This window comes from Equus asinus, chromosome 22, assembly GCF_041296235.1.
Source record: "Equus asinus isolate D_3611 breed Donkey chromosome 22, EquAss-T2T_v2, whole genome shotgun sequence".
NCBI classification, from domain to species: Eukaryota; Metazoa; Chordata; class Mammalia; order Perissodactyla; family Equidae; genus Equus; species Equus asinus.
Window position 1 is genome coordinate 50,045,698 of NC_091811.1, and position 26,212 is coordinate 50,071,909.

General features: G+C 42.1%; 2 protein-coding genes and 1 pseudogene across 8 annotated transcripts in view; 2 read left to right on the top strand and 1 right to left on the bottom strand.

Moving 5' to 3' along the window:
* Positions 1 to 3,197, top strand: part of PFKM (phosphofructokinase, muscle) — a 43,944-nt gene extending 40,747 nt beyond the window's left edge. For all 3 annotated transcript variants that reach the window (XM_070494388.1, XM_070494386.1, XM_070494387.1), the window contains exons 19-23: positions 346 to 407; positions 641 to 752; positions 2,127 to 2,226; positions 2,308 to 2,413; positions 2,656 to 3,197. In XM_070494388.1, coding sequence (XP_070350489.1) covers positions 346 to 407; positions 641 to 752; positions 2,127 to 2,226; positions 2,308 to 2,413; positions 2,656 to 2,800 — 525 coding nt within the window. In that variant the 3' untranslated portion in view covers positions 2,801 to 3,197. The remainder of the gene's footprint in view (positions 1 to 345; positions 408 to 640; positions 753 to 2,126; positions 2,227 to 2,307; positions 2,414 to 2,655) is intronic.
* Positions 3,198 to 4,277: 1,080 nt separating this feature from the next.
* On the bottom strand, positions 4,278 to 13,134 carry ASB8 (ankyrin repeat and SOCS box containing 8). 5 transcript variants are annotated; one of them, XM_014850048.3, is made up of 4 exons: positions 12,980 to 13,130; positions 9,817 to 9,980; positions 8,038 to 8,142; positions 4,278 to 6,180 (listed from the first exon to the last, which is right to left on the bottom strand). In XM_014850048.3, the coding sequence occupies exons 2-4, from the start codon at positions 9,943 to 9,945 to the stop codon at positions 5,548 to 5,550; spliced, it is 867 nt and encodes a 288-aa protein (XP_014705534.1). In that variant the 5' UTR covers positions 9,946 to 9,980; positions 12,980 to 13,130; the 3' UTR covers positions 4,278 to 5,547. The 5 variants fall into 5 exon arrangements, with proteins under 5 accessions (XP_014705534.1, XP_014705535.1, XP_070350494.1 ...); XM_014850049.3 differs by having other exon boundaries at positions 4,279 to 6,180; positions 9,817 to 9,976; positions 12,980 to 13,134; XM_070494393.1 differs by having other exon boundaries at positions 4,279 to 6,180; positions 12,638 to 13,025.
* A 49-nt stretch (positions 13,135 to 13,183) lies between these two features.
* On the top strand, positions 13,184 to 25,951 carry LOC106836895 (ERO1-like protein alpha; annotated as a pseudogene).
* The last annotated feature ends 261 nt before the right edge of the window (positions 25,952 to 26,212 follow it).

Sequence of the window (26,212 nt, forward strand, 5' to 3'; positions counted from 1 at the left end):
GATTGACACTGAGAGCAGAGTCGGCCCTCTGAGAGAAGGGGAACCAGAAACCCCTGGAAAGGGAAATTGGGAGTGGGTAGAAAGGGTCTGAAAAGTAATGGTTACCACAGCTGTCTCGAACTTTACCTTTTCTAGTTGTGCCTTTCTCATAGGGAGCCTTTGTTTAAATTTCAGTCTGTACTGAACTTCTTAAAGGATTTGGCCCAGTTCAGGCCCTTGACTGTAAACAGCCCCTTCCATGTGGCTCTCCCCTCCTGGAGAGGCCTGCGGGGAAGAAGAGATCTATGCATTTGCCCAACCTTATCCACCCCCAGCTAGGCTTAGGACGTACTGTTTCATTTTCAGGTGAATGTTGAACATCTGGTGCAAAAGATGAAAACAACTGTGAAAAGGGGCTTGGTGTTAAGGTACCTCATCCATGATTTGTTCCTAAGTAAAGAGAGAAAGTAGTCAGGCTTGGCCCTAGCCCACAGAATGGGTCCATGCTTGGGACACCCTGAGGAATCTGTGGATACAGAGGGAGAGAACCTGAACCAGGGGAGGAGATAGAAAAGGGAAGAACAAAACCTACAAAGGGAGAGAGGGAGTGGAGGGATGGGGAGGCAACCGAAGTCACAGGCTTTTGGTTTCCATCTGGCAGGAATGAGAAGTGCAATGAGAACTATAGCACTGACTTCATTTTCAACCTGTACTCTGAGGAGGGGAAGGGCATCTTCGACAGCAGGAAGAATGTGCTTGGCCACATGCAGCAGGTAGGGAAGACACCCCAGTCATGGCCTTCACCAGGCAGCCACAACCCCCAATAGCTATTGGGGTTCCCACTGGCCTCTGATCTGCTGGAGGCTCTCAGTGCCACCATAGAGCATGGGCCTGCAATCTTCTACAGTCATAGAATCAAAACATCTTTGTCCTGGAAATGGCCTTAGAGATTATGTGGTCCATCCTCTTCATTTAGGGCAAGGTTTCTCAACCTTGGCATTATTGCCATTTTGGGCTGGATAATTCTTTTGTTGTGGGTGGCTGTTCCGTGCGTTGTAGGATGGTTTAGTAGCATCCTTGGACTCTACCTCCTAGATGCCAGTAGCACCTTCCTCCCAAGTTATACAACTAAACAATGTCTCCAGATATTGCCTAATATCCCCTGGGGGGAGGGAGAGTAAAATTGTCTCCAGTTGAGAACCACTGATTCAGATGAAGAAAATGAGGCCCAGAGAGGAGAAATAATTTTTTCAGGGACACTCATCTAGCTTGGGTGACAATTAGAATGAGCTTGTCCAGTGCTCTTCCCACCACACCTTGCATGCTGCCTTCTATGAGGAACCTGTGGAACAAGTGCAGGCACCTTGCTGGTGTTAGGCTCCATCTCCACTAACTGAGATTTCAAGGGCAAAGGAATTCCTTTCTACCACCCACATTCAATCTTCCCCCAAGGTAGGCCTCACTCACAGATTGTACTAGTGATCTAAGGCCTCTCCCGTTCCAGATGTCTCCAGCTGATGCCTCTTAGGCACTGATGACCTTTGGCCTCTCTCTCCCCATAGATCAATTCCCAATATCTCAGTTTGTATGAGCTTATCAGCCCCTGCAGGAATGGGGTGCTACTGGATAATGTATGAAGACCTATTTCCTGTTTGTCCTTCCTTTCCACTTTCCCACTTACTTTGCCTTAGTTCAGAGAAAATTCTGCATGATGTTTTGTATTATTCTAAGGTGCTAGCAAGGGCATCCAGACTGGGTCACAAGGAACAGTTCCATGTCATCGCTGATGGTGACCAACAAAAGCTGCTAGGCTGAAGAAGGGCAGGGAATTGACTGAGTGGCCAACAAAACCAGAAGTAAAATGAACAGGATCTGGCAACTATGGAGCTAGAAGAGGCAATTGTGAGACCAGCCATCCCCTTTAACTAACTAGTTACTCTCATACCTGGTAAATGGCCAAATACGCTGGGCCAGCTTGCCCTGGTTCCCAGCCCTGCTTTAGGATTTCCTTTCATAGTTAGACTTTTGGATTCCCGTTTCTGGCTATAAGCCAGGGGCCCATTCTTTCCTTTTTCTCTGTGTATTCAGGTATCTCTGCCACTTCATTAGAATCCTTCCCTCTGTAATTTTTATGATTCTTTTTCCAGGGTGGGAGCCCAACTCCATTTGATAGGAATTTTGCCACTAAGATGGGTGCCAAGGCTATGAACTGGATGTCTGGGAAAATCAAAGAGAGTTACCGTAATGGTAGGTGGGATAAGAGGGTGAGCCCCCTCCACAGGGCCTGGTTCCCCAGTATAGAAGCTGACTGACCATCCCTTATTGCAGGGCGGATCTTTGCCAATACCCCAGACTCAGGCTGTGTTCTGGGGATGCGTAAGAGGGCCCTGGTCTTTCAACCAGTGACTGAGCTGAAGGAACAGACGGATTTCGAGTGAGTACATCTCCTTTCTGGAGTGGTTCCCTCCCTGGCTGTTTCAAGATCTACTCTTCCCAGCCTGTGCACTGTCGTCAATCTTTCTCTCTTAGGAGTAACACCTGTAGGCATACCTACTTCAGATCTGATGCCAGTGCCCTAAATGTAGCCTCTTCTGCTCAACCTCTTCCCATAAGCCTTTGATAGAAGTTGGCTGGGGTGCTGAAAGATTAAACCATTTCTTCCTCATTCCTCTGTAGGCACCGCATCCCCAAGGAACAGTGGTGGCTGAAGCTGAGGCCCATCCTCAAGATCCTAGCCAAGTATGAGATTGACCTGGATACATCAGAGCACGCCCACCTGGAGCACATCAGTCGGAAGCGGTCTGGAGAAGCTCCTGCCTAAACCTCTGGAGTGAGAGGAACGGATTGTCTGATCATGGTCAGCTCACCCCCTGGTAGATCCAAGTCCACGTATTCTCAAGTGTTTAGCTCATTTTTCATTAGGTTTCCTTTTATTCTGTAATTGCAGCCATGATCAGCTCTGCCCAGGGAGCTAGGGCAGGGGGCAGTGAGTGGAAGCTCCTTTTAGGTAGAATTTATCAAGACTTCTACCCCAGTTTCCTCCATCACACAAGGCTGGGCTCCTCTAGTGCCACTGCTAGATTTCAGTTACTCGGTTAGAATTTTCCTAAAAATAAGCTTTATTTATTTCTTTGTGATAACAAAGTCTTGGTTCCTCTAGTACTTTTACTACAGTGACAGACAATAACTACACTAATAAATGCCAACTGGTCACTGTGCTTTTGGTTCTCCTGTTATCATCTTCACAAGTGGAATGTAACACTTTCAGCCCCAAGCCCCAGACTCTGCCCTGACACACCTGGGAAATGCAGCCCACGTGAGCACCCCGTGTACTTCTCTCTACCTCTTGGATTATTTTTCTGCAGCATCACTTGACCTGGCACACAGGGTCCTAGAACACAATACACAGTCCTTACCCTCCTCCCACACTACTCTCTCCTGCTTCCTCTGCCACCAACAGGATGCTCCAGTATCCCTTTGGCATAAGGTTGTATTTCACCTCTTGATCGTGTACCCATTACCCAGGGTTGCTTTTTTCCAGTCATCCCACAATCTCTACCCCTCCTCTGACAACCCAGGGTTCTTCCTTCTCAATTTTCCCCCTGTTCTTCCTGGATGAAAGCCAGACTCCGTTTATGGGGAGATATGTACATTTTGAAAGCCTGGGAAATAGAGACACCTAGTCTGGACTTGGTTTGGTGGGTTGGTTGAAGTACTGCTTTGGGAAGTTGTTAGTTCTTATTCAGCTCAGTTTGTTTTTTCTTCCATAACAATAGCTTTTCCCTCCTCATAGCCAAGTGCCCATGTAAGGCAGTTGGTCTTCAGGATTGGGACTACAGATTATACCCCAAATTGACAGGATGGTGCCCTGTCAATGGCAGGTTTAAGATTAGCCTCCGGTAACCAGATCCTGGCTCCCAACACAGGCATACGTATTCCTCCCCAGCCAGTCTCACTTGCTTGAGGAAGCAGGCGAGGGTCAAGGTTTTACCAGGGGTGGGAGAGGGATTCTCTCTGGTACACCAGTTTTGCTGGCTGTCCAAACTATACCCGCTGTGCCCCGAGAACAGTTCTAAATAGTGACTGAGAAGGCTTGTCAGAGTCCAGAATTCAAGCCGCCAAATGTTCTGTGTACATTCTTTAAGGGGAAGGGAAATTAACAATAAATGTCAAGCACTGTTATCACTGAGTCCTCAACAGAGCCTATGAGGGCGGTGGTGCCAACCCCATTTCAGAGCTGAGGACACTGGGGCTCAGGGTGATAAAATGATATGGAGAAAGTAGGAACAGTAGAAAGTGCCAGACTTGCTTTTAGAAGTGTTTATTTCTTTTTTTCTTAAGTGAGCAAAAAACACCAACAGCAAAAGGACAAAAGCAGACATACTTTTTCAAATTAGCTGTGTCAGCAGACTCCGTTCATTTTTATTTGTAGTTCCCAATCAGTTGTAAAAAAAAGAAAAGTTTTTCAAATTTGCATACAGGTCATCTAAGATCAGTAATAATTTGATCTAGTTTAGGAACATGAAAAGGAAGAGTACTGTTGACTAAGTATAGTTCACTAAAGTAGATCCTTTCGGGGTAGGTGGGCCATCTCAAAAGCAGCTCTTAGAATGCTCTTGCCCCACTCCCCAAGTCTACCCCCTCCACCAACGCCTTGTATAGATCAGTAAAAAGCAAAGGTTCCAAAACAACAGAAAGAAAAATAACTCCAAATTCTTAGCAGAGCTTCCTGTGGAGAATGAAGACCACAGGAAAAGGCAGGCCAGCCCCTCTCCTCCCCTAGAGCAGATTGCTCTGCCTGTGGTTCCGGAAATGCCGGCGAAGCCATTAGGGCAAACTGGCTTTCAGGAAGAGAGAGAACTGCGCTAGAAGAAAAGTTCTTAGGACTGCTCAGAACCTGCTGTCTCTTCTACTGTGTGGAAAGCAGCAAGACAATCTTTCTGAAATGAACTTGCTGAACTGTAACCCTTGGGCACACCCGTGGAAAAGAGGCAAAGGCTGCTGGATGGCGAGAAGGGGAGCCAGTCTCTTCCGAACGCCCCCTGATGTGGCCCTCTAGGGCTGTCATCCAGCCCAGTTCTGAATCTGCACACCATTTGACGTAGTATCTTCATCTTTGGGCTGAAATTGTTAGCTGAAGTTTTCTTAAACTTCTTCACAGATCAACTAAAATGCTTCTAGAAGGATTCTTCTGAACATTAATCATGTCCCCAAAGGAAAACCAAACACACCTTCTAAATACTCTCCATCTCCCTAGAGAAATTCAGTTGCACTGTTGACTTTTTCCCTAAAGGGGTTGGTGGGGGAGACCTCTTCTTTTGCAGAGTACAATATAAAAAGCCATGAAAGCAATAAACAGAAAATAAAAGTGGGGGATTTTGTTGTTGTTTGGTTGTTGGTTTGGGGAGGGGAGGTGATGTAGATGTTACTGTTGGGACACGTTGCCTTGAAATAGAAACCACACAACAGGAACAACAGCTTTTCCTGTTTTCAGGACAGACAGACAGTACTACAGGCAAAAGCCTCACCCAGAGTTCTCTGCGTGATGATGCAAATATCTCCTCCAGCCTATTCTACGAGTAACAGGTACTCCTTCAGAGAAGCTGGCAGTGGAAGGCCCTTCACCGCATCTGGCAGATACTGAAGTCCCAGGCTACGGCGCACAGCGTAGCGCGAGAGAGTTTTTAGTGTTCCTGGGGCTGAGCACAGAACAGTGAGTTTTTCACATAGCTGCTGGTCTTTGGCCACTTCTCGTGGCATGGTGCCATTTTTCCTTAATTCAAAGTGTCCAACTGCTCTGTGGAGGAGCTCAAAGCAAGAGTCCTCTTTCTCAGTTCCAAGTCCCCTGACTAGCAGAGCCACCAGGCGGGAGATAGGTGTCTGGCCTTTTAGGTTGATGACTCTGACCTCTGCCCCATAATCAAGAAGGATGCTGACGCTCTCAAGATTTCCCTTCATGGCAGCCCAGCTGAGCGGGGTATCATTGTTGTAATCCAGGGCATTGACAGAGGCCCCACTCTCTAGGAGGGCCCGCACACACTCAGCATTGTTCTTAAAGGCTGCCCAGTGGAGTGGAGTGTCTCGGTTGCCATCCAGTGCATTGGGGTTTGCACCATACTCCAACAGAACCTCCACACAAGCCTCATCTTTCTCAGCTGCATAGTGGAGGGCTGTTCGGTTGTAACCATCTAGGGCATTCACCTGTAAAGAGGGAGGAACTATATTACAATAGATAGACTACTAGGAGGAAGATAGGCAGGCAGAGAAGCTTGCATGTGTTTATCCACTACCTTTGCTGTGTAATTTTCTGAATAAGAGAGTCAACAAGCACTTCCCAGGGAGTCCTGCTGATCAAGAGGGAGATATGACAAGAGCTTAGCAAACAGGAAAGGAACTGTCCCCAAAACAACCAACACTCTCACGTGCCTTGATTAGCTGGCCTACATTATTTAGTTTTTGCTGCTATGTTCTTAGTTACTATTCACTAGAATCTCTACCATGGAGTAAGGGGTAAAGAAAGAGAAGATGAAGACTATGTCTTTGACACTACTCAGACATTTATTGGACAGCAGCTTGAATTTACTAGCCAGAGTAAAGGTTTTGGAATATATTACTTATCCCGACTCACTCTGTATCCTGTGACTAATGGCAACCAGGCTGAAAAATAATGAGGCCAGAGCTCTGCCCATATAGCTTTGCTGTGCTCTTTATCCATGTACAGAAGCTCAAATTGTTAATCCAAGCCAGCCCCTAGCAAAAAATATGCCATGGGGTCACAAGACAACCTAGATGGAAGCATGTGGAGGAAAGAGCACAAATCTGCCAATGCTGGAAAAGCAGCTGGCTGCTAAAACTCAACATCACCCATAAGCTTTGAAGACTACAAAGACTTCAAACCCAAATTTATAAGTAGCACATTATCTTCCCTTATAAAATGCAATAAAGAAAACTGATTTAACTGAGTTTAACCTTCTATTTAGCCAAAACTTTTTTCTCCCAGGATATTTTCACTTTCATCATTGATGTCAGTCACTGGCTTTCATCTCAAGGTCACTCACAAAAGTTATGGAATAGATAATGAAAAGTAGAGCATAACACGGCTGTGTGGAGATGAGGATGCTGGGGGCTGGCCCCTTAGGCTTACTGACCAGTGTGTTTGGGGACAGTACATCATCTTCACGGCAAATCTGATTCAAATTAGCGCTTCAGTATATGCACCTTTGGGATTGCTCACAAATAGTCCAAACTGCTAATTTATTTAACAAGTACTTACTTAGCAATTACTACATGCTAGTGTTCTAAACACTTTTACAACCTTATGAAGAAGATAACATATCATCACCATTTTACAGATGGGGAAACTGAGGGAAAGAAAGGTTAGATAATTTGTTCAAGGTCACACAGCTGGAAGTGACAGAGCTGGAATTCAAATCCATGAAGTCTGACACCGGAGTCTATTCTTTTAATCATTTATTGTATTATGCTGCTTCTTGCTAATGCCAACATAAATTAATCTGTTTTTTATGTTAAGATGCTCACATTAGAAAGAAAACAGGAACAAGATATACTAAAACAGAACATAATTCGTGGGTGGAAATGGCACAAATGGCCCAGTCCCGAGGAAGGGATTGCCTAATGATATTTATCTCCCAGGGACAGTGGTATTAGAAGTGCTCGTCTCATGGCAGGTCTCGAATGGTTTACATTTAATCAGAGTCGAGGGGCCTCTGCACTTACAGCTCCTGGACAGTCCAGCGGGCAATGAGAGGATTAAATGGAAATATAAACAACCCCAGAAGGAAGGCTGGGAGAGAAAGGGGAGATAAAATTCCCTCTTCCCGGAGCCATGAACAGCATTAAGAAAGAAAGGCGAAGTAATGAAATCCTGAGGATCATTTCTTCTTATATTTATCGTTATTTTTGGCTTTAATATTGGCTATGCTGATGTTACCATGAGCCAGAAAGTGGGAAGAGATGGGAGAAGAGACAAGAAATTTTAAGAATATGTGAAGCTCAGGTTTTAGTAAATCATTACTGTGACAGTGTTAAAAACATTACCTCGGCTCCTTTTTCCAGGAGTAACTCCACACAGTCAGCATCTGACACCATGCAGGCACAGTGCAGGGGCTTCAGTGTGCCGTGGGTGCAGTTCACATCTGCTCCCTATGGGCAGAGGAAACTTCAATCAGTGTGCTCAGCATTGGCTCACCAAGCAGGATGAGACTAAGCACTGAGTCCAGGAGGAAGGAGGGTTCTAACTCTGACCATACTGTAAACATACCACTGGTCCCAGTTTCTATTCCTGTTACAGTCATGTGCCACATAACGACATTTCAGTCAACGACAGACTGTATATACAACAGTGGTCCCATAACCACCATGGTCCCGTAAGATTGGTACCATGTAGTCTACATGTGTGGTAGGCTACACCATCTAGGTTTGTAATTGCCTAATAATGCATTTCTCAGAACATATCCCCATCATTAAGCAATGCATGACTGTAATTAAATATTGTAATGCTAATATCCAAACCAGGAGAATACACTGAAGATGAATGAAAGGAACTGTCAATTCCTTAGATCAAGTTGTTAAGTTTCTTCACAAGGTAGCTATTAAGTTTCTCCACAAGGTAGCCTGCCAGATGATCATTTGGACATCACTGAGGACATAACCTTATGGTAAAAGTAGTCAGAACCTTATCATCAGGCAGGAAAGGTGGAAAAGCAATCCAATTTCTATGGCCACCAGGTTCTGAAAAAGTCAGGAAAGTGAGTCTGTCAGACTGAAGCCAGGAGAACTGTCATGCTCTTTCTGCTGTTCAACAGATGACCATCACTAATAGTAAGGTCATCATAACCAGATCTTTTTGTTTACAAATATCTTCAAAGTAGCCTCTTAGTATGAGCATTCTCTGCCACCTAGCCCCTGCTGGTACTTCTATTTCAAATATGATAAAGGAGATGGAGATACTACAGTCAGACCAAAGTCACTAGATGACTCAGCAGCAGAGCTAGAATTAGAACGTGACAGAGTTTCTACTGCCGAGTCTTCTGATCCCACTTCTGCTGAGAACGAGCTGATGCTGTATGACTTTCTTCTCACAGCTGTGCCACACAACTCTGAAGCAGCTACAGAGCTCCAGGTTATAAATAAGGATTCTAAAGTTGTTAAAAAAAATGTACAGAAGTAACCATCTGGATGCATTTTCTAGTGATCAAAAAATTACCCTGTAACTTCTCTTCAACAGGAATAATATACAGAAAAAGGTATCGAAGACCTTCTAGGATACTAGTCATGTAACAGAATTGATCAATAGCAATGGTTAGACAGCAAATAGTTAAGATGTTTTCTTAAAAGTTACCATGCATCTTAGGGGTTGATATTCTCTAGAGAACTAGAAGTGGCAGCTGTTGTTAAGAGAGAAGGCAAGTGATATCTCTCCACGTAATTATTGTAAACCACAAAGATCTGAAAACCACTTCTGCTTTGCTCGCCTCCCTCCTCCCTTTGTACTGCATGTGTAGAAGACTGAGCTTGCTGGATCCCATAAGCACCATAGCCAAACGGAGATCTTACAAAGAACAGGAGACCAGGGTTATCTAGAACATATTTCCCGAAGAAAATATCAGATGCACAAAGCAAAAGGGAGAAGGGAGGAGAAGCAAAACATAGGGAAAATATATTTTAATGGTCAAGTTAATACATTTAGGAAGACTGTACAACTCCTTGTGATCTTGTGCTGAGTCAAAACTGCAAATCTGTAATCTACTAGGATTCCCCAGGAACCTTCCCACTTCACCTCCCAAAGGACTCTCGTGTCAATAACAACACACTCACCCCTCTGATGAGGTCCTCTACATTATCATGTGGGAAGGACCGAATGGCAGCGATTGTTCGGATCAAGCGCTCTGAGAGAGAGTATTTGCTCTGAATACTCTGCATAATATACCACATACTGGAACTCATCAAGGTTCAGATTATGTTCACATGCTCCAAACTGCCTGAAACGAAGAAGTTTTAGGCATTCACAATATCACTGAGCATACCTGTCCTTAGAGTTAGGAGTTCTCTGAGGCCTTCCCAATACTAAAAGCAGATTTCAAAGAGATCGATGATTAACGAATATCATTTTTTCTTAATCATAAGGAGATAGATTATAATAGTTGCTTGGGAGCTGGGTAAACCTGGACATAAATGCTCTGACTCTCAGAATCGCAGTTCTGTTCTCTGAGCCGATCTAGCATAAGCTTTCCCCAAGAGGCCCAAAGATCCCCATGGAGCTGTGTAGTGTAAAAATAAAACCTGGCAAGGAAGGGGAGTGTTTAAAGGCTGAAGATGCCATGAGATGCTCTTTTCCTCCTCTGAATTTTGTGGTCTTTATTATCAGCACCACCTTTAGTTACTGGTTACATTTGGCCTTGCACTGTAGTTATGTTCATATTGTTTTCCGTTTAAATTGTAATCAATCGAAAGTCAAGGCCCTTGTCTTCTACTTTTTTGCCCATGTAAGTCCAGCCACAGAGTCTCACAAAAAGAGGTATTTAATAAATATTGGTTGATTGACGGATGGAAGGGTATGGAAGTGATTGTTACCTGTGAGAAGAGAGGGAAAAGCTATGGAACAAATACATCTATGTTAATAATGATAAGGCAACTGTGAATTAGTTTTAAATGTCTTCAGCAAAGAAAAAAATGGGAAATATTTGAGGTAATAGTCTAAAATAAGGAAGGAATGCAAAAGTATAATTACTCTGGAGTGACTATATAAAATTAGAAAAAAAATTCAAAGTTCACAACAATGACACATGGTTGCAGTTGTAGGAAAACAAGCAGATTTAAGAGTGCAAAATGAATTAAAAATTTCAATAACTGGCCATTTGTGACAACTGAGAAACGGATTTGGGCAAATATATGTTGAAACTACAACATGACAGTTCTAGGATAGAAGAAAATAATGCAGTACACTTAAATTCAACTCTGGTAAAAGATTTGACTGTATAAGAGCAATACACCAGTTGGGGAACATTTAAAATTACAGCAAACCAGGTGGAGCATTTCTATGAAAAACCTTTATCAAAAACTTCAGAGAAGGGGCTGGCCCGATGGCGCAGCGGTTAAGTTCGAACGTTCCGCTTCTCTGCAGCCCGGGGTTCGTGAGTTCGGATCCCGGGTGCGGACATGGCACCGCTTGGCAAAAGCCATGCTGTAGTAGCCGTCCCACATAGAAAATAGAGGAAGATGGGCACGGATGTTAGCTCAGGGCCAGTCTTCCTCAGCAAAAAGAGGAGGATTGGCAGTAGTTAGCTTAGGGCTAATCTTCCTTAAAAAAAAAAAAACTTTAGAGAAAATATAGTATGCAGTATCAGCTCTCTAGACGTAAGTGTTAAGGAATCTGTGTTCTTATTAAACTATAAGCTCCTTGGGGGTAAATACACTGTTATTTTCAATAGTGCCTGGCACATGACAGGTTAAGTGTTAAGGAATCTGTGTTCTTATTAAACTATAAGCTCCTTGGGAGTAAATACACTGTTATTTTCAATAGTGCCTGGCACATGACAGGTTAAGTGTTAAGGAATCTGTGTTCTTATTAAACTATAAGCTCCTTGGGGGTAAATACACTGTTATTTTCAATAGTGCCTGGCACATGGCAGGTTCTCAATAAATATCTGTTGAACCAATGGAAAGCTTATTACTTTAGATCCTAAAAAATTCAAGACTTGCAGTAATTAAGCCTGTTATGCATATGATGATTACTAGGGAAAAATCCTAAAATTATTTTGGAGTACCTCCTTATACCTTCTGTAACGTACTATAGACTCTAATAGTTTCTATTTTGCTAATCAGTAGCCATTTATCTGTTTAAAATATATATAGTACTAATTAATAGAAAACAAGTTAAAAATATTCAATTCAGAGGTGTCAATGATTATTGGGTATCCTCCCCTACTTTGCTATGAATGAATAAGCTTATACATTTGTTTATATGTCTCTTTGAAATTTTCGAGATAGCTTAGACTTGGCATATGTTTTAATCTCTCCAACAGCCACTAAACTCCTCAGAGACAAGGGTCTGTATCTTATACTTCTTTATTGCAAGGAAGAAGGAAAAAAAGGCAGAGGTGCATTTGAGTCAGCGATTCCAAGAATGGGGGCAGAAGGCAGAGCATCTAAAGTGGAAGGCTTAGACCAAAGTGGTGCTGTTCACCGTTTCGGGGCGACGGTAATCTGAAGAAACTAAACCCTGCAATCATGTTCGGGGCGCCTTGGACTCCAGGCTAAGCCTCCTAAGTCAGAATATGACCACTGGTCCTCTGCTGCTGCCTCGAAGATCCCAGTGAAGAGTGAAACTTCGGAGCACCATGACAACACTCACTGTCAGCAAGGGTCAAGGAAATCTAAACTCGACCTATCTCTGGACAGTAGCCCGTGCACGCTTTGACCCCAAGTGGCCCCTTTCGTATGCTGGAGCTGAAAGCCCTCTCTCTCCCGTTTTCTTTCACTTCGATCCAGAGAAAACACCAAGGGGTTTTAACTGCGAAGCTAGAAGCAAAGTGGGAGAGAGACGACATTCAACAGCTCTGGTGCTAGTGAGGCCCCGGCTCCCGCCCGGCCGGGGAGACCCTCGGCCCAGCCAGCGGCGCCCCCAATCCCACCGCACCTGCTGGGGGAGGGCTCGCGGCAGCTTCGTCTCGCCGAGGCTAAGGGGCGAGGGCAAGGGCACTAAATGCGACAAGTGGTGTCACTTTCCACATGGGCGCGCCAAAGATCGCAGCAATCCCGGCAGGTCTCCTGGGGCCAGTACTGAAAAGGGGTCGCGCAATCTGCGCCAGGGGAGCCCCAGAAGAGGACCAACCCCCGCCCCGATCTCCCAAGGCCGGGAACGATGTCTCCGCCTCGAGGGCTCGCGGACCCGAGCGGGGAGTGGAGGAAGCGTTACTGGGCGAGGTGCCCCGGGTTAGGGAACCTGGCTGCAGCTATTCCCCCAGCGGGCCGCACTCACCGAACCGCGGGGCTGAGCTGGCTCTTGAAAGCCGCTGTCAAGGCGTGACCCGGAAGCAGAAGTTGTCCCCAGCAGGGCCCTCTGTTTACAGGATGCAAAGCACGACTAGGAAGGGCGCCTGCGCACCGACCAGTGTCCGTAGGCGGGACGCGACTGCGCAGACTCCTGAAGCAGCCTCCAGCCTACTTAGGCCCAGTTAACGCGATGCTTTCTCGCCTCGTCCACAGGCTTTGCGCGCAGGCAAGATGTGGCCCTCTCGGCAGCAGCCCTGGGGTCGGATCGGCTGAAGTGGACGAAAACCTCACCGGCCGGGCTGTTGGACCGACTCTGTGGGGCTGCGCCTGGAGGACCAGGCCTGCATGGGGCCATGCGTGCCCTGCGCTGCCTCCCACTGTCTCCATCAGAGATCTGCCTGGGCACCTCATTCTCAGATTATTCCCACCCTCGCTACACTGGTTCAGTTGTATAGGAGACTAAACTGTTAGTTAGAGGTGTCTTTGGCAAATAAAAGAGACTTCCAGCATTATTCATAATATTGGAAGGCATCGATGCTTCTCGGAACCCTCCTGGATATTGTCCGCCCTCCCTCAAAGGGAACTATACCAAAGAAAGATAACCACCCAAGAGGTGTACTAGCCCAGATGTTGAGGCCTGAAAAAGACGCACATTGCCGACAGTAACCCCTCCCACCCAGAGAGAAGCTGACACCTCTGAGTGATTTACTTTCCATGCAAACATGTAAACATTTCCAAGCCAGCAGCACACAGTGGTGCATGTAAAGAGTGAAGCAGCGGGCAAAGGCAGACTTCGCGCTGTGATCTACCAGGCAGCCCGTTCAACCAAGAGTGCCCCAGCACCCACTCCTCAAAGCTTGCTCTAAGCAACAAAACCTAACCAGTTTGAGAGTAAAGCAGGGCCCAGGTAGTTCATGTACGTCAGTGAGGGGCTGGATGGTTTACGTCTTGTCTGAGGAGTGAGTTTCCTCTGAGTCCCAAACACAAAGGATTTTTGCCATTCGGGAAGGTGTCCTACCTACCTCCAGCAGCTCTGCTATGGTGAGATTGTCCAATTTTTCAAAAGAAGCTAAAGACCAGATTTTTTAAAAAAGTGAATTCTCCCAAATTGCAAATATTGGTAACTTTTTTTTTTTTTTAAGAATCATTCTTAAAAGCAGGCAACATTCAACCTGCAAACCATCAATTCCAGACTGGATTAAAGGCTGCTTTGGTCACTGGCAGCTCCGTGGAAGAGGGCCTTAGAAGCAGCCATCTGATTGAGAGAGGGTCTGGGGAGTTGGCTTAAAGCTGTAGCGACATATTAACTACATTATTTTTAATTCATAAATTTACTTGGTGAAGCTTGCAGGAAGCTGAATGAGATTATATGGAGACTAGAGTTCTCCATCTTCAATTACCCAAACTGCTCTAAGGCATTTGATCAAATTCAGTGAATTGAAACAGTTTGCTTCTGTGCCCATTGCTTGTAAACCAGAAATCTGTATCAGGGCCCTAAAGAATATTCAACCTTCAAACACAGGGCCAAGAGATATCTGTGTTGGTGCTTATCCAAGATGGGGAGTTCATTCTGTGAACCTAAGTTCTTCCTGGCCACCAGTAGGGAAGATCATAGGAAAAATCAAGCTGCCCACATGCCTGTCCAGACTTAACATTTCATCCAGTACCTCTCAAACTCCCATCCTTGTGTGTAGCACTGTATGACTCACATTAATGCCTGATAAATAAATGAAAAGCTATAGGATATATTGGAGTATATGAGGAAGTCATTTGAGTTAAAACTAATTTGGCCTGACCTTGTTTTTCCAAAGGGGCCTAACATGGCCTGTTGAGCATGCATTTTATATCTGCTTTAAATATTTACTATGTCCCAAAGACAAGAACAATGCCTTTAAAGACAAGGATGTAACTTCCCCTACATTGGCATTTCTTTAAGGATAAGCATCTCTCCCGAAAGATTAATTGGTGACCTGCTGTACTCACCTCGTGACCACCCACCTTGTGACCACTGACCTGCTGTGTTCACTGAATTGCCGTGCCAGCAAAGCAATCTCATGACTATTATAAAAGGGATGTTCCAATCATATGTGATATATGCTCTTTGACAGTATATAACCACTTTGTGCTCCTTGCTTCTTTGGAGTGGTCCCTTCCTTTCTGAAAGGACTCTCCTGGGCCATATGGTCCTCGGGGTTGGCTCATAATAAACTCACACCAGTTTTGATTTATAGATTGGTTATGGATCATTTTCGTCAACCTAGCCCAATGGTATATTCTCCCCCAGATGCCCCTGGATTCTACTTGGCTGGGGAATTAATGAGGTGAGAAGCAGAAATGTAATAAATTTCATTCCATGATGCCGTGGGCCCAGGTCTGCTAAGTCTCCCTCTCTCTCGATCCAGTAAGGAGATGCTCTGCTTGGCACCACCCATAGCTTTCTCATAGTGGGGCACAAGCTTCACACCACTGACCTGTTGAGGGGTTGGTGACTGCTTCTCTGGCTTTCATCTTATGAAGTCTAGCTCTAGTGGGCCCACCACTCTCTCAGACAATACACTGCACAAAAGAAGGAGGTCGTCACCGCTGGTCAGATCAGCAGAAATGATAGAGTCAAAGGACCCAGCAAATGAAAGTACTGCACCTGAGGGGTGGCATCCATCCCTTCTCTGAGGTTTCATGCCTTGGCAGCTCTTGTTCAATGTCATATACCAACCAGGGTGGTAGAAAGAGAAACCAGAGTACAGAAGACCTAAGTTTTTGTTCTGCCTCTGAGAGTGATAGTTATTTCATTCCATTTCTTTGGGAATCAGCTTTATCATTTGTAAACTGACAGCACTGGCTGAAATAATCTCTAAACATCCTTCTATTTCTATAACTTCAGAATCCACCTAATTCCTAAGCAAAAATTTTTGCTTCCAAAATTTTTAATCCCTAGTCCAAGTAAGAACGACTTTATGGCTATCATAATACTGCTAGATTAATGGGACCTGTGAAGGCTTCATTATAGGGTGGTAAAGTCCACATAGTTTCTGTTCCATTGTTGCTTCTTCTGATAGGTCGTTTCTAAAGCGGGTAAAGACAGCAGTGATTCCCTGCTTCAATTTTTTAATGTTATTTGTATTATAAAAATGTTCACGCAGACCAAAAAACTAGACAGAATAGTGCGATGAACTTCTTATATCCATCACCTATACTTAACACATTAGCATTTACCCAAATATTTTAATTCTAATTTTTCATTTCTTTGTTGCTCTGTCCAGCTTTAGGGTTTTGAAATAAACTACTCAGACAATATTCACAGTTCTTGCAGCTTTCAGGGAAATTTTTTCTGAGAAAGTTTGATTTTACATCCCATAAGTTTTCTAAAAACCTGAACTATCTCATGTTTATGTATCCATTTCTTCCTTCAAAAAAGAAGAATTTTTTTCCCTGCGTTGTCTCATCTCTCAAATTTTCTTGGTTGGTAAATGCTGAGGTATGTAAATTCTGGGAAACTCCCAGCATCTTATAAATATAAGAATAATTAGTGTTCCAAGAAGTGATGAAAGAAGCCATCCATAAAGATTATTTTATAGTGTCTCTGAGAACCCACTGCACAACTAAAGGAGGTTTCAGATTCTTTCATTCATACATCCATCAAACATTTACTGGGCCTGCCTCGCTCCAGGCTCTGGGCTCAGCAGTACAGGGAAGACAGAGATGGAGAGACACAATTCCTTAATATTAAGGTTTGGGACAGATTTGCAGATAGTTGATTTCAATTAAAGATAATTATTTCAGTAAAGTTTTTATGTACTAAGTCAATGTTGAAGAACAGCTCTATTTCATGGTGAGATCAAGAGAGTGTGGAAAGAAAGGGTCTGTGAAGAGGTTTCTTGTGGAGAAATTTGTTTGTGCTGTTCCCACTCTCTTTCCACCCAGAGTGAGAGGCAGTGCTCGTGCTGCATCCTTCTGCTCAAGCCTAAAGAGGGGCTTCTGTGGGACCAGAGAGCTTGGACATTGTTTCCCATAGGTGTAAAACACAGAGAACTGCACTGACTCTTGCCTAGAAATTAAAGAAGGAGGTAGCCACAAAGCAGGGCTGGCTGCACTGGGACTCACCAGCACCCCAAGATTCGGTCAGGGTGATGAATGTGTAAATGTTTCCCTGGACAGATATGGGCCACATAGAGGACGGTCAGCATGGGGTTACCTTTGGTCTATTCAAAAGGGCTGTCTAGAGGTGTGGAGGGACCCAGTGACCAGAAGCTATTGATGAACACAGGAATCCTAGAACCCACAGAGGTTCTCGCAGGCAACCACCGGCATCTGTCTAGGCCAAAGGGACTCAAGTGAGAGGTATCTGATGATGGGAATCTCCAAAGAACCTTTAAAAGAACCCTACAAGAAAAGGAGTCAACTTTAACCATCTGCTAGCCCGGGTAGTGCAAACTCATCCCATCAAAACAGAACCGCCCTATCTCCTTAGCTGTCCTGCCTCCTCCCACTTTTACAGAGCAGATCAAATAGCAGTTAACTAGTCAGGGAGGAGATAAGTTGAGGAGAAAGCTGAAGGCAAGCAGCCACCAGACACAGGGGGCCTTACGTGGGGGAAGGAGAGAGGGAGAAGTCTCAGACTAGTACCTTAGAATGAAGACCGAAGTATTTGATTACTCTCTTGAACTCAACACATTCCAGTTACAAAATCAAGACTCTTTTTTGACTTAAAGTGACTGTTACTTAAAAGATTGTCAATTATTGAAGAAAAAGTCAGGGAATCTGTCCAATTTTCCATCCAAGGGCAGGGGAAGATTATCTCCTCCCAATAAATGTTTTTAAAAGATGATAAAAGCCGAAAAATAGAGTGGTGTTTTGAGCACATACCATGGCTCTTGCATTCAACATCCCAACTCCATCTCCGTACATTTTGGTTTGTTATTACTGATCTTCATGTTTTGATTACAAGTGATTCCCTGAGTTGTTTTTGATTTTTTAAAATGTGTTTTTTCTTTCCTAAGACTTTTATTTTTCTTCTCTCCTCTGCTAATTCTAGTTCTGCTCTCAAGAAGTGCTCATTAGATGGTGTTGATTGACAGTACAACCAGTGTTCCTATTTTCAGACCTTGGCGCAAACTTGAACTAGAAATTTGATAACGATGTTTTGCTTGTAATGATTGCTGCTATCACTGTTCAACACATATTAATATCCAGTCTCTGTGGGTGGATGCGATTGAGCTGTCGTAAGTTACAGATCTGAGTGTCTTGCTCTTTAAGCATTGTAGCTATTTAATGGCCACAGGCTTTTGTGCAATTCCTTTTTGGAGTGGAAAACTCCTTTTTTCACCTGCTGGCTCCAAACCCTTTCCTGATGTTGAGTGTGACCCTCTAGAGTGATGGTGTGCGGGAGGAAAGGAATTCTGCCTCACAACCTCTCTTAAGTGGTACCATGAGGCTTTCACAATAAATTTTCTGACTTCTGGCCAGAACTCATCAATTTCTAATCTGTCTAAAATGGCCTTGTCTGTCTTCAGGAGCCATGTGACTGATGTTGATGGCAAAGTTTTCCTGACACCCTTCCTAGAGAAAGGTGACAAGTAAGGAGTGATTCCTTCCAAACCAGCTCTTCTTCCATCACCAAAGAAAAAGAAAAAAAACAAAAGGAAGTTTGAGATGCCCCAAGAGTGAAGGAGAGAGAGGGAATCAGTCAAAATTAACAAAGTAGGGTGAAAAATAAGATCCACATGTCAGACTAGCTGCAAAAAAATAGCTTTCCCTCAATGTAATAGTGTATTTCTCTTTACTTTGAATTTCTTCAATTTTTAGGGTTATCACTTACAAGCGTATTGCTTGTTTTAAAAACAGTGTAAAATCATGCAAACACCATAGGGACCAAGGTTCCAGTTCTGACAGTAGCTCTGGTTACTTTACCTGTCTAAGCAAGTTACATTATCTAAGTCTCAGTCTACTGTTCTGTACAATAGGGTGAGAGTAACAACACCTACCAAATGGTTAATTTCTCAAAACTTAGATCACGTTTGTGAAAAGTTGTTTTGTAAACTATGTAAATGTTGTTTTTTATCTATGTCATCTCTGTATTTCGTATTTGTTCCAGGAGGTTACCAAATATCTGGTCCTCCCAGTTACACTGTGAGCGCCGCTAGGGCAGAGACTCAGATTTCCTGCACTCACCTCCCCCCATGGCACAGTCCCAAACACACAGCAGGTGTGAGATAAGTGCAAACTCAATTGAACTAAAGCAAACTGATCTCCCAAAGACAGGAGTAGTGGGATGCCCGAGGAAGAAGTCAGAGGCACAGTTAAAAGGAAAATTGAAAGAGAACTTTGGAAATAGAGCAAGGGGAAAAAAAAAGTTCGAGAAATATAATGTAAGCCTCATGAAACTTTTTATCCACTTAAATCTTGTCCTGGAGGAACTAATTCAGCAGAGAAAAGAACAGCGTTAATGTGCAGCAGGGGTCATCTCCCCAGACGTGGCATCATGATCAGACAAGGACTTCTCTCAGAAACTGCTCAGAACCAGACACGCTCTCCATACTCAAACTCTGCTCTTTCTCTTTTTCATTTTGACTTTTCCCATGTCTCAGGGAAACTTATGAATCACTGTTTTTTTTTTTTAACTAGCTTTTAATCAATACCTTGTTACTTTTTCGCCTTACAAGTTACCAATGTCCACTCTCAGGATAACTTTAAAACATCTTGAGACTTCATAGGGAAAGATTACCCAAGGGATTTTGAAAAAAAAATTATAGTAAAATACAAATAACAATGGTAATGATAATAACAAATAACAATGTTAATGATAATATTTAAATTACACATACATCATACTATTTTTCCAAGAATGTGGGCAGTAATAGCTAAATTACCTACCAAACAGAGACCGGAGTACATAAACTCTGGCGGAAGAAATTGTAAGATTGTTCAAGGGGCGGAAATTAACAGAGGAAATGCCCACTTGCCTGGTACCATTGGATGGTCCAGACGGACCTGGAGGGTCCGACTAGCAAGAAAATGATTGGATTCTCTGAATCAATTTCAGGGGCTTGAGAAGCAGGTTATGGTTGACCTCAGAATGTTGTGCTCTCTTGAGGCCCATGCTGTTTCCAGTAGGAATGTGTCTCCTCCTGGAGGGGAAATAGAGAACTTATTCCTTCAGGCTCCTTGCTCAGAGTTCAATCATCGGTTCTTTTGTTCATTCATTCATTCATCCTTTCATTCAACAAATACTTATTAAATTCTATTACTGTGCTGTTTGTTTTGATAGATGCTGAAAATCCAGCTGAAAATAAGATCAACACAGTCCCTGGCTCAAGGGAAATTATAGTTTAGTGTGAGAAATAAACATTAGATAAACAATCACCTGAATGTATAAATAACCACAATAGTGATAAGTTCTATGCAGGAAAAGTGTGGAGGGCAATATGACATTCCTTAGAGGGCTTCAAGAAGACTGGGAGGTCCAGGAAAACGTCCCTGAGCACAGACCTGGGAGGTGAATGGATATAACCAGATCAAAGGTTATATGGAGGAGGTGCAGGGAGGGGGCCTTCCAGCAAGTGGACAAGAGTGTTCAAAGACTCCTAGAGGGAAGGAGCTTAGGAAGTTGGAAGAGGAGAAAGAGGCCAGAATGATAAGGAGGTGAAGGGCACAAGTTTAGGCTGGAAAGGTAGGGGTGCTCCTGATCAGGCAGGGTCTTGGGGGACATGTTAAGGATTCTAAACTTTATCCTAAAAGAATAAGAAGCTATTGATAGGTTTTATTCAAGTGATACAATCACATCTGTGTTTTTAAAGGATCACTTTGGCTTTCTGATGAAGAATAGATTATAGAAGGGGTAGAGCAAGGATTAAAATAGGGAAAACAGCAGTTAAGTGATTGAGGCAAAAAGTGACAGTGCTTGGACTAGGGTGGTGGCCATATAAACGGAGAGAAGTGGATGAATTTGAAGTGTTTTTAAAGTAAGAATTGATGGGACAAGGTGAAGTTGGGGCGTGGGGTACAGTTTGCTAAGAATGACTCCTAGATTTTTGCTGTGTGCTCCTGGATGAATTGAGGAGCCATTTACAAAGATAGAACTGGAGAAGAAAGAGAATGTGTGTGTGTATGTGTGTGTGTGTGTGTGTGTGTGTGAGAGAGAGAGAGAGAGAGAGAAATCTGATCAAAGATCAGTTCATCAAATATTTATTGAGGCTCCTACTATATGTCGGGTACTGTGTTTGTCACTAGACACTGGAATTTAAAAAGTGGAGGCAATACAGGATTCTGGCCAAGAAAATTTGGTGAATGGAGCATAATGATACCATTAATGGATTATTTCAGTGGAATATAGCTCTGCAAGAATGAATAATGTCCAGCAGGAGTCCAGAAAAAAGGCACCTTAGCACAACCTGGGGAGGTTCAGAGAAGAATTTTTAGAGGAGATTATGACTGAACAATGTCTTGAAGGATTAGAAAGAGTAAATAAGGTAAAGAAAGGTGGGAGTTTTTTTCCCCAGGAAAAAGAAGGAATAGGGGCTGGCCCCGTGGCCAAGTGGTTAGGTTCGCGCGCTCCGCTGCAGGCGGCCCAGTGTTTCCTTGGTTCGAATCCTGGGCGCGGACATGGCACTGCTCACCAAACCACGCTGAGGCAGCGTCCCACATACCACAACTAGAAGGACCCACAACAAAGAATATAATACAACTATGTACTGGGGGAGCTTTGGGGAGAAAAAGGAAAAGAATAAAATCTTTAAAAAAAAAAAAAAAAAAAGAAGAAGAAGGAATAGCTTTTTTAGAGCAGCCATTCTGCTGAAAACAATTAAAATACTGGATAGAATATTTTTTAAAAATCTCCCTAAGAGTATCCAACTTGGTTTCAAATGGGATTTTTTAAAGACCTATAATCCTAATTCTATGCCAAATCATAGAAAAAGGACAACTTCAAAAATTATTTAATGAGATAAATATAGCATTGAACCCCAAATCTGCTAAGGATTGCACGAAAGAGAAAAGTACAGACCAATGTTATTCATGAACATCAATGCAAAAATCCTAATAAAATATAGCAAATGGAATCAAACAGCGTGATATGTCAGGACCAAGTGAAAATTGTTTCAGGAATGCGAAGATAGTTCAGTGTTAGAAAAGACATGAATATATTTAATAATATTATTATATATAAGAAGAAAGTTCTTATAATTATCTCCATAGATGCTGGAAAAACATTTGAGAAAATTCAAGATGTATTCCCCATAAAAAATAACTTCCAAAGAGGAATAAAAGAGTATTTTCTAACATCATAAAGCATCTTGCTTACCAGCATCTTATTTACTTACAATTTTCATGGGAAAACACCTGAGGCATTCCTGCTAATGTCTGAAACAAAACAAGAATGTCTACTAACCTATACATCTAATATGGGGTTGGAGGTATTTGCCACAGCATTGCTACAGAGAAAGCAATTAGATATATGAGCATTGTAGACAATATGATGATGTGTCTAGAAAATGAAAGCAAATGAATGGAAAAACTATTGCAAACAATATGATTCAGTAAAGTAGCAGGGTATGAAAGCAATTCACAGAATTTGCCAAGTCACAATAGGCCTCATAGATATAAGGAAAACCAGTTAGAAGACAACATAGAAAAGAACATCAAGATCCCATTTGTAACAGAAACCATAATTATAAAACTCCTGGGGACACAGTTCACAAAAAATATGTAAAACTCTATGAGGAAAACTTTATAATACTCCCCAAAGACACAAAAGTAGACTTGAGCAAATGAAAGACATACCCTAAGTGAATTTGTAAATGTAACATAATTCCAATAAAAATTTCAAGTTTTTTATTTTATTTTTTTAGTTGGACAAATTGATTTTTAAGTTCTTTTGGAAAAAATAAACAAGAACATCCAGGAAAACTCTGAAAAGAAGAGCAATGAGGAGGGGCCAGTTTTACCAGACATTTAAAATACTATAAAGCCTACATAATTTAAATGGGGTAGAACTGGCGCATGAACAGATAAGCACACTAGTAGAACATAATAGAAAGTCTAGGCAGTAATCCAGTACATAAAGGAATTTAATATATGATAAAGACATTGAAAAACAATGGTAAAAATGGACTTTTAAATAAATGCTATTGAGACAACTGGGTACCATTTGCAAAAAGGTAAGACTGGCTCCATAGCTTATACTGCACACCAAGATAAACTCCACATGGGTCAGTTAACCAAATGTAACAAAATGGCAAACAATTATAGAAGAAAACATGGGTATATTTCTGTATAATCACTCACAGGGGTAGTGGGGAAAGCATTTCTATGACTCAAAATCTAAAATCAAAAAAGACATAAATTCTATTATATTAAATATTTTTTTTAAATGCCATGGCCCAAATCCATAAGTAAGGCCAAAGACAAATGATTCACTGGACAAAATATTTGCAACTTATACCACAGGAAAAAGTTAATCTCTCTAATATATAAAGAGTTCCTAGAAATAAAAAGACATAAATCCAGTGGAAAAATGAGCACAAGACACAAACAGATAGTTATAAAAAGATTCATCAAGTAGCTGTCAAAAGAGTAAAACATATTCAACTCACTCAAAAAAGAAAAGCAAATTATATTACATTGAGATAGCATTTCTTACTATGTTGGCAAAAAAACAAAAGTCTGAGAGCATATTTTGTTGGCAAAGGTCTGGGAAAGAGACTCACTGATATGCTACTGGGGGAAGTGTAGGAAGATACAGCTCCTAAGGAGGGAATTTGGTGCTCTCTAGCAAAATTACGAATAGATGCATTCACCCTTTAACACAGCAACCACATTTTCTAGGAATCTGTACTAAAAGTACATCTGCACAAGGTTATTCACTGTGGCATTATTTCTAATGGCAAAAGACTAGAAACACGATTAACAGGGAGGTGCTGAATAGTTAAACTATGGTACATAGTGGAGTATTATGAAGCTATGAACATAATGAGGACTATTTTTATATGTTGCTATAGAATGATCATTACCATATATTATGTAAGGCAAGGTACAGAGCGGTGTATATGATAGCTTCTTTTTGCACAAAATGAAACATTGAAGGATAATCCAGAAACTAATAAAAATGGTTATTTGTAGGAGGTGAGGGGGGAACTGGGGTCAACGGATAGAAATGGAAGGGAGACTCCTCTGAGTCTCCCTTTTTATGTAGCTTTGACTTTAGAATCATGCAATTATTTTACATATTCAAAAAGTAAATTAAACCAAAATAAGAGAAAAAAAGCAATCCTTAAAATGGAAAACAAATGAATCTAAGTGGTGAGTATGAGTTCAGTAACAACTGAAAAGAAGGATTTGTTTCAAATGACTTTTGAACACAGGACTTCGTCCTTCCTTAGTGGGATCTATTCTAAGAACAAAACAAACTGCAAAGAATGCTTAAATTTCCTTTGTAGTTTCTTTTTAATAGCATTTTTTAAAAAATATTTATTTTTTCCTTTTTCTCCCCAAAGCCCCCCGGTACATAGTTGTGTATTCTTCGTTGTGGGTTCTTCTAGTTGTGGCATGTGGGACGCTGCCTCAGCGTGGTCTGATGAGCAGTGCCATGTCCGCGCCCAGGATTCGAACCAAGGAAACACTGGGCCGCCTGCAGCGGAGCGCGCGAACTTAACCGCTCGGCCACGGGGCCAGCCCCTCCTTTGTAGTTTTATTGTCAGTACTAATGCTAGTATCACGAAACTGTTTTATGTCTATCACAGGATAAAGCAAATAAATTCGGTGTAAGAAGTAATAAAATGTAAAATCGATAAAGTTAAAACTCTAGTGTTTAAATTAAATCTGCAAGCTACAGGTATTCTGAAGAAGGCAATAATTTCACTGAAAAATATGAACAAGCTGGATGACTTGGAGCTGTGAGTGAATCTCCGGGTGAGGAAACGCGGAAGACTGCTCCGCAGTGGGCCAAGCGTGATGAGTCCTCAGACGACTTCTGTGAAGCTGATGACATATGGTACTCTGATGCTGCATATGTAGATTGTTCTTCACCCTGAGCACTACACAGCTATGAGGGACAAGATACTTGGAAGATAGGGAATATCATCATCTATGAAGAAAACTGTTTCAAGTCACAGACAATTAAAATAACTTTAAATATTTTGGCTTCCAGTTAAGGGAAACATGAAGAGAATATTTTTCACAGATGGCTACAAGGTCTCTGTGCAAAAAAAAGGGGTATTCCACAGACATATATCTGGTCTAAATGCAAGCATTAATGTGCATTTAAGCGCAAGATAGCCTTTACTATATCTGTTTGGAAAAGAAATGAGTTTTGATGGAATGCTGAAAGGGAAGGTCTGAGAAGGCTCAAGAACTTGTATTTTCTCCTCGTAAAAGAATTAAAGCTTTTATCTAAAGTGCTAGGATTCTATGAGCACCCAGATTTCCATTTATTCACTAGAAATGAAGTTTAAGATTCAGAAGACAAAGTTACTCTGGAAATATTTCATGACGTCAAATCATTTCTTTTGCAGTCTTATGGAATTCATTTTTTTTTCTTTTTTTTTCGCTTGGGATAGAAGAAGGAGCAAGCTAACCAAAGGCAGACTTTAGGCTGCATTATAGAAATGTTTCAAAAATTATGGATTATGTTGGTTGGTTTAAATGTCGACTGTAGGAAAACATTCAGACTCAGATCTGGGCACTGCTTTGAAGGTTTTGTTTTCAGAGAACTTGACAGCAAACATGCCAGAAAGTGGGCCCACTTATGAATTCCATCTAACCAGAGAAGAAATAGTATCATTGTTTAATGGATTTGGAAGAATTTCTACAGTGTGAAAGAAATGGAAAACTTTAAGAACTTGTTGTAAAATATTCGTTAAAGAAATGAGTTGAAATGTGCCTGTCTCTGGACAATGGGGGCCAAAGAGTGGAAATGTAATGACAATTTGAAGTCAAACTTGTTATATAAAGCTATTTTTATTAGAGAAAAATTATATTGTTTAAGTAAATAGTTTTATTTTGTAATTGTGTTGAGTTTAAATTGTAAAATATGATTGTAAGTCAAAGTAATACCTTGATAATATGGCACAAATTTTAAAGCTTAATATTGAATAAAATCAGGATTGTCAAAATTAAAAAATGAATAAAATTTAAAATTTTCACAGGAGGAAATATAGCAAATTATATAGACTACAGAAGAAAAGATTAGAGAACTTGAAAACATAGAAATAGAAACAAAAATGAAGTA

Bases quoted from the DNA above. Each gene is read 5' to 3' on its own strand.
- ASB8 (XM_014850048.3), bottom strand. From the start codon at position 9,945: ATGAGTTCCAGTATGTGGTATATTATGCAGAGTATTCAGAGCAAATAC. The intron at 8,143-9,816 runs GTGAGTGTGTTG...CTCTGCCCATAG, and splicing joins TAGAGGACCTCATCAGAGGG to GGAGCAGATGTGAACTGCAC. The intron at 6,181-8,037 runs GTAATGTTTTTA...CCCTCTTTACAG, and splicing joins TCCTGGAAAAAGGAGCCGAG to GTGAATGCCCTAGATGGTTA.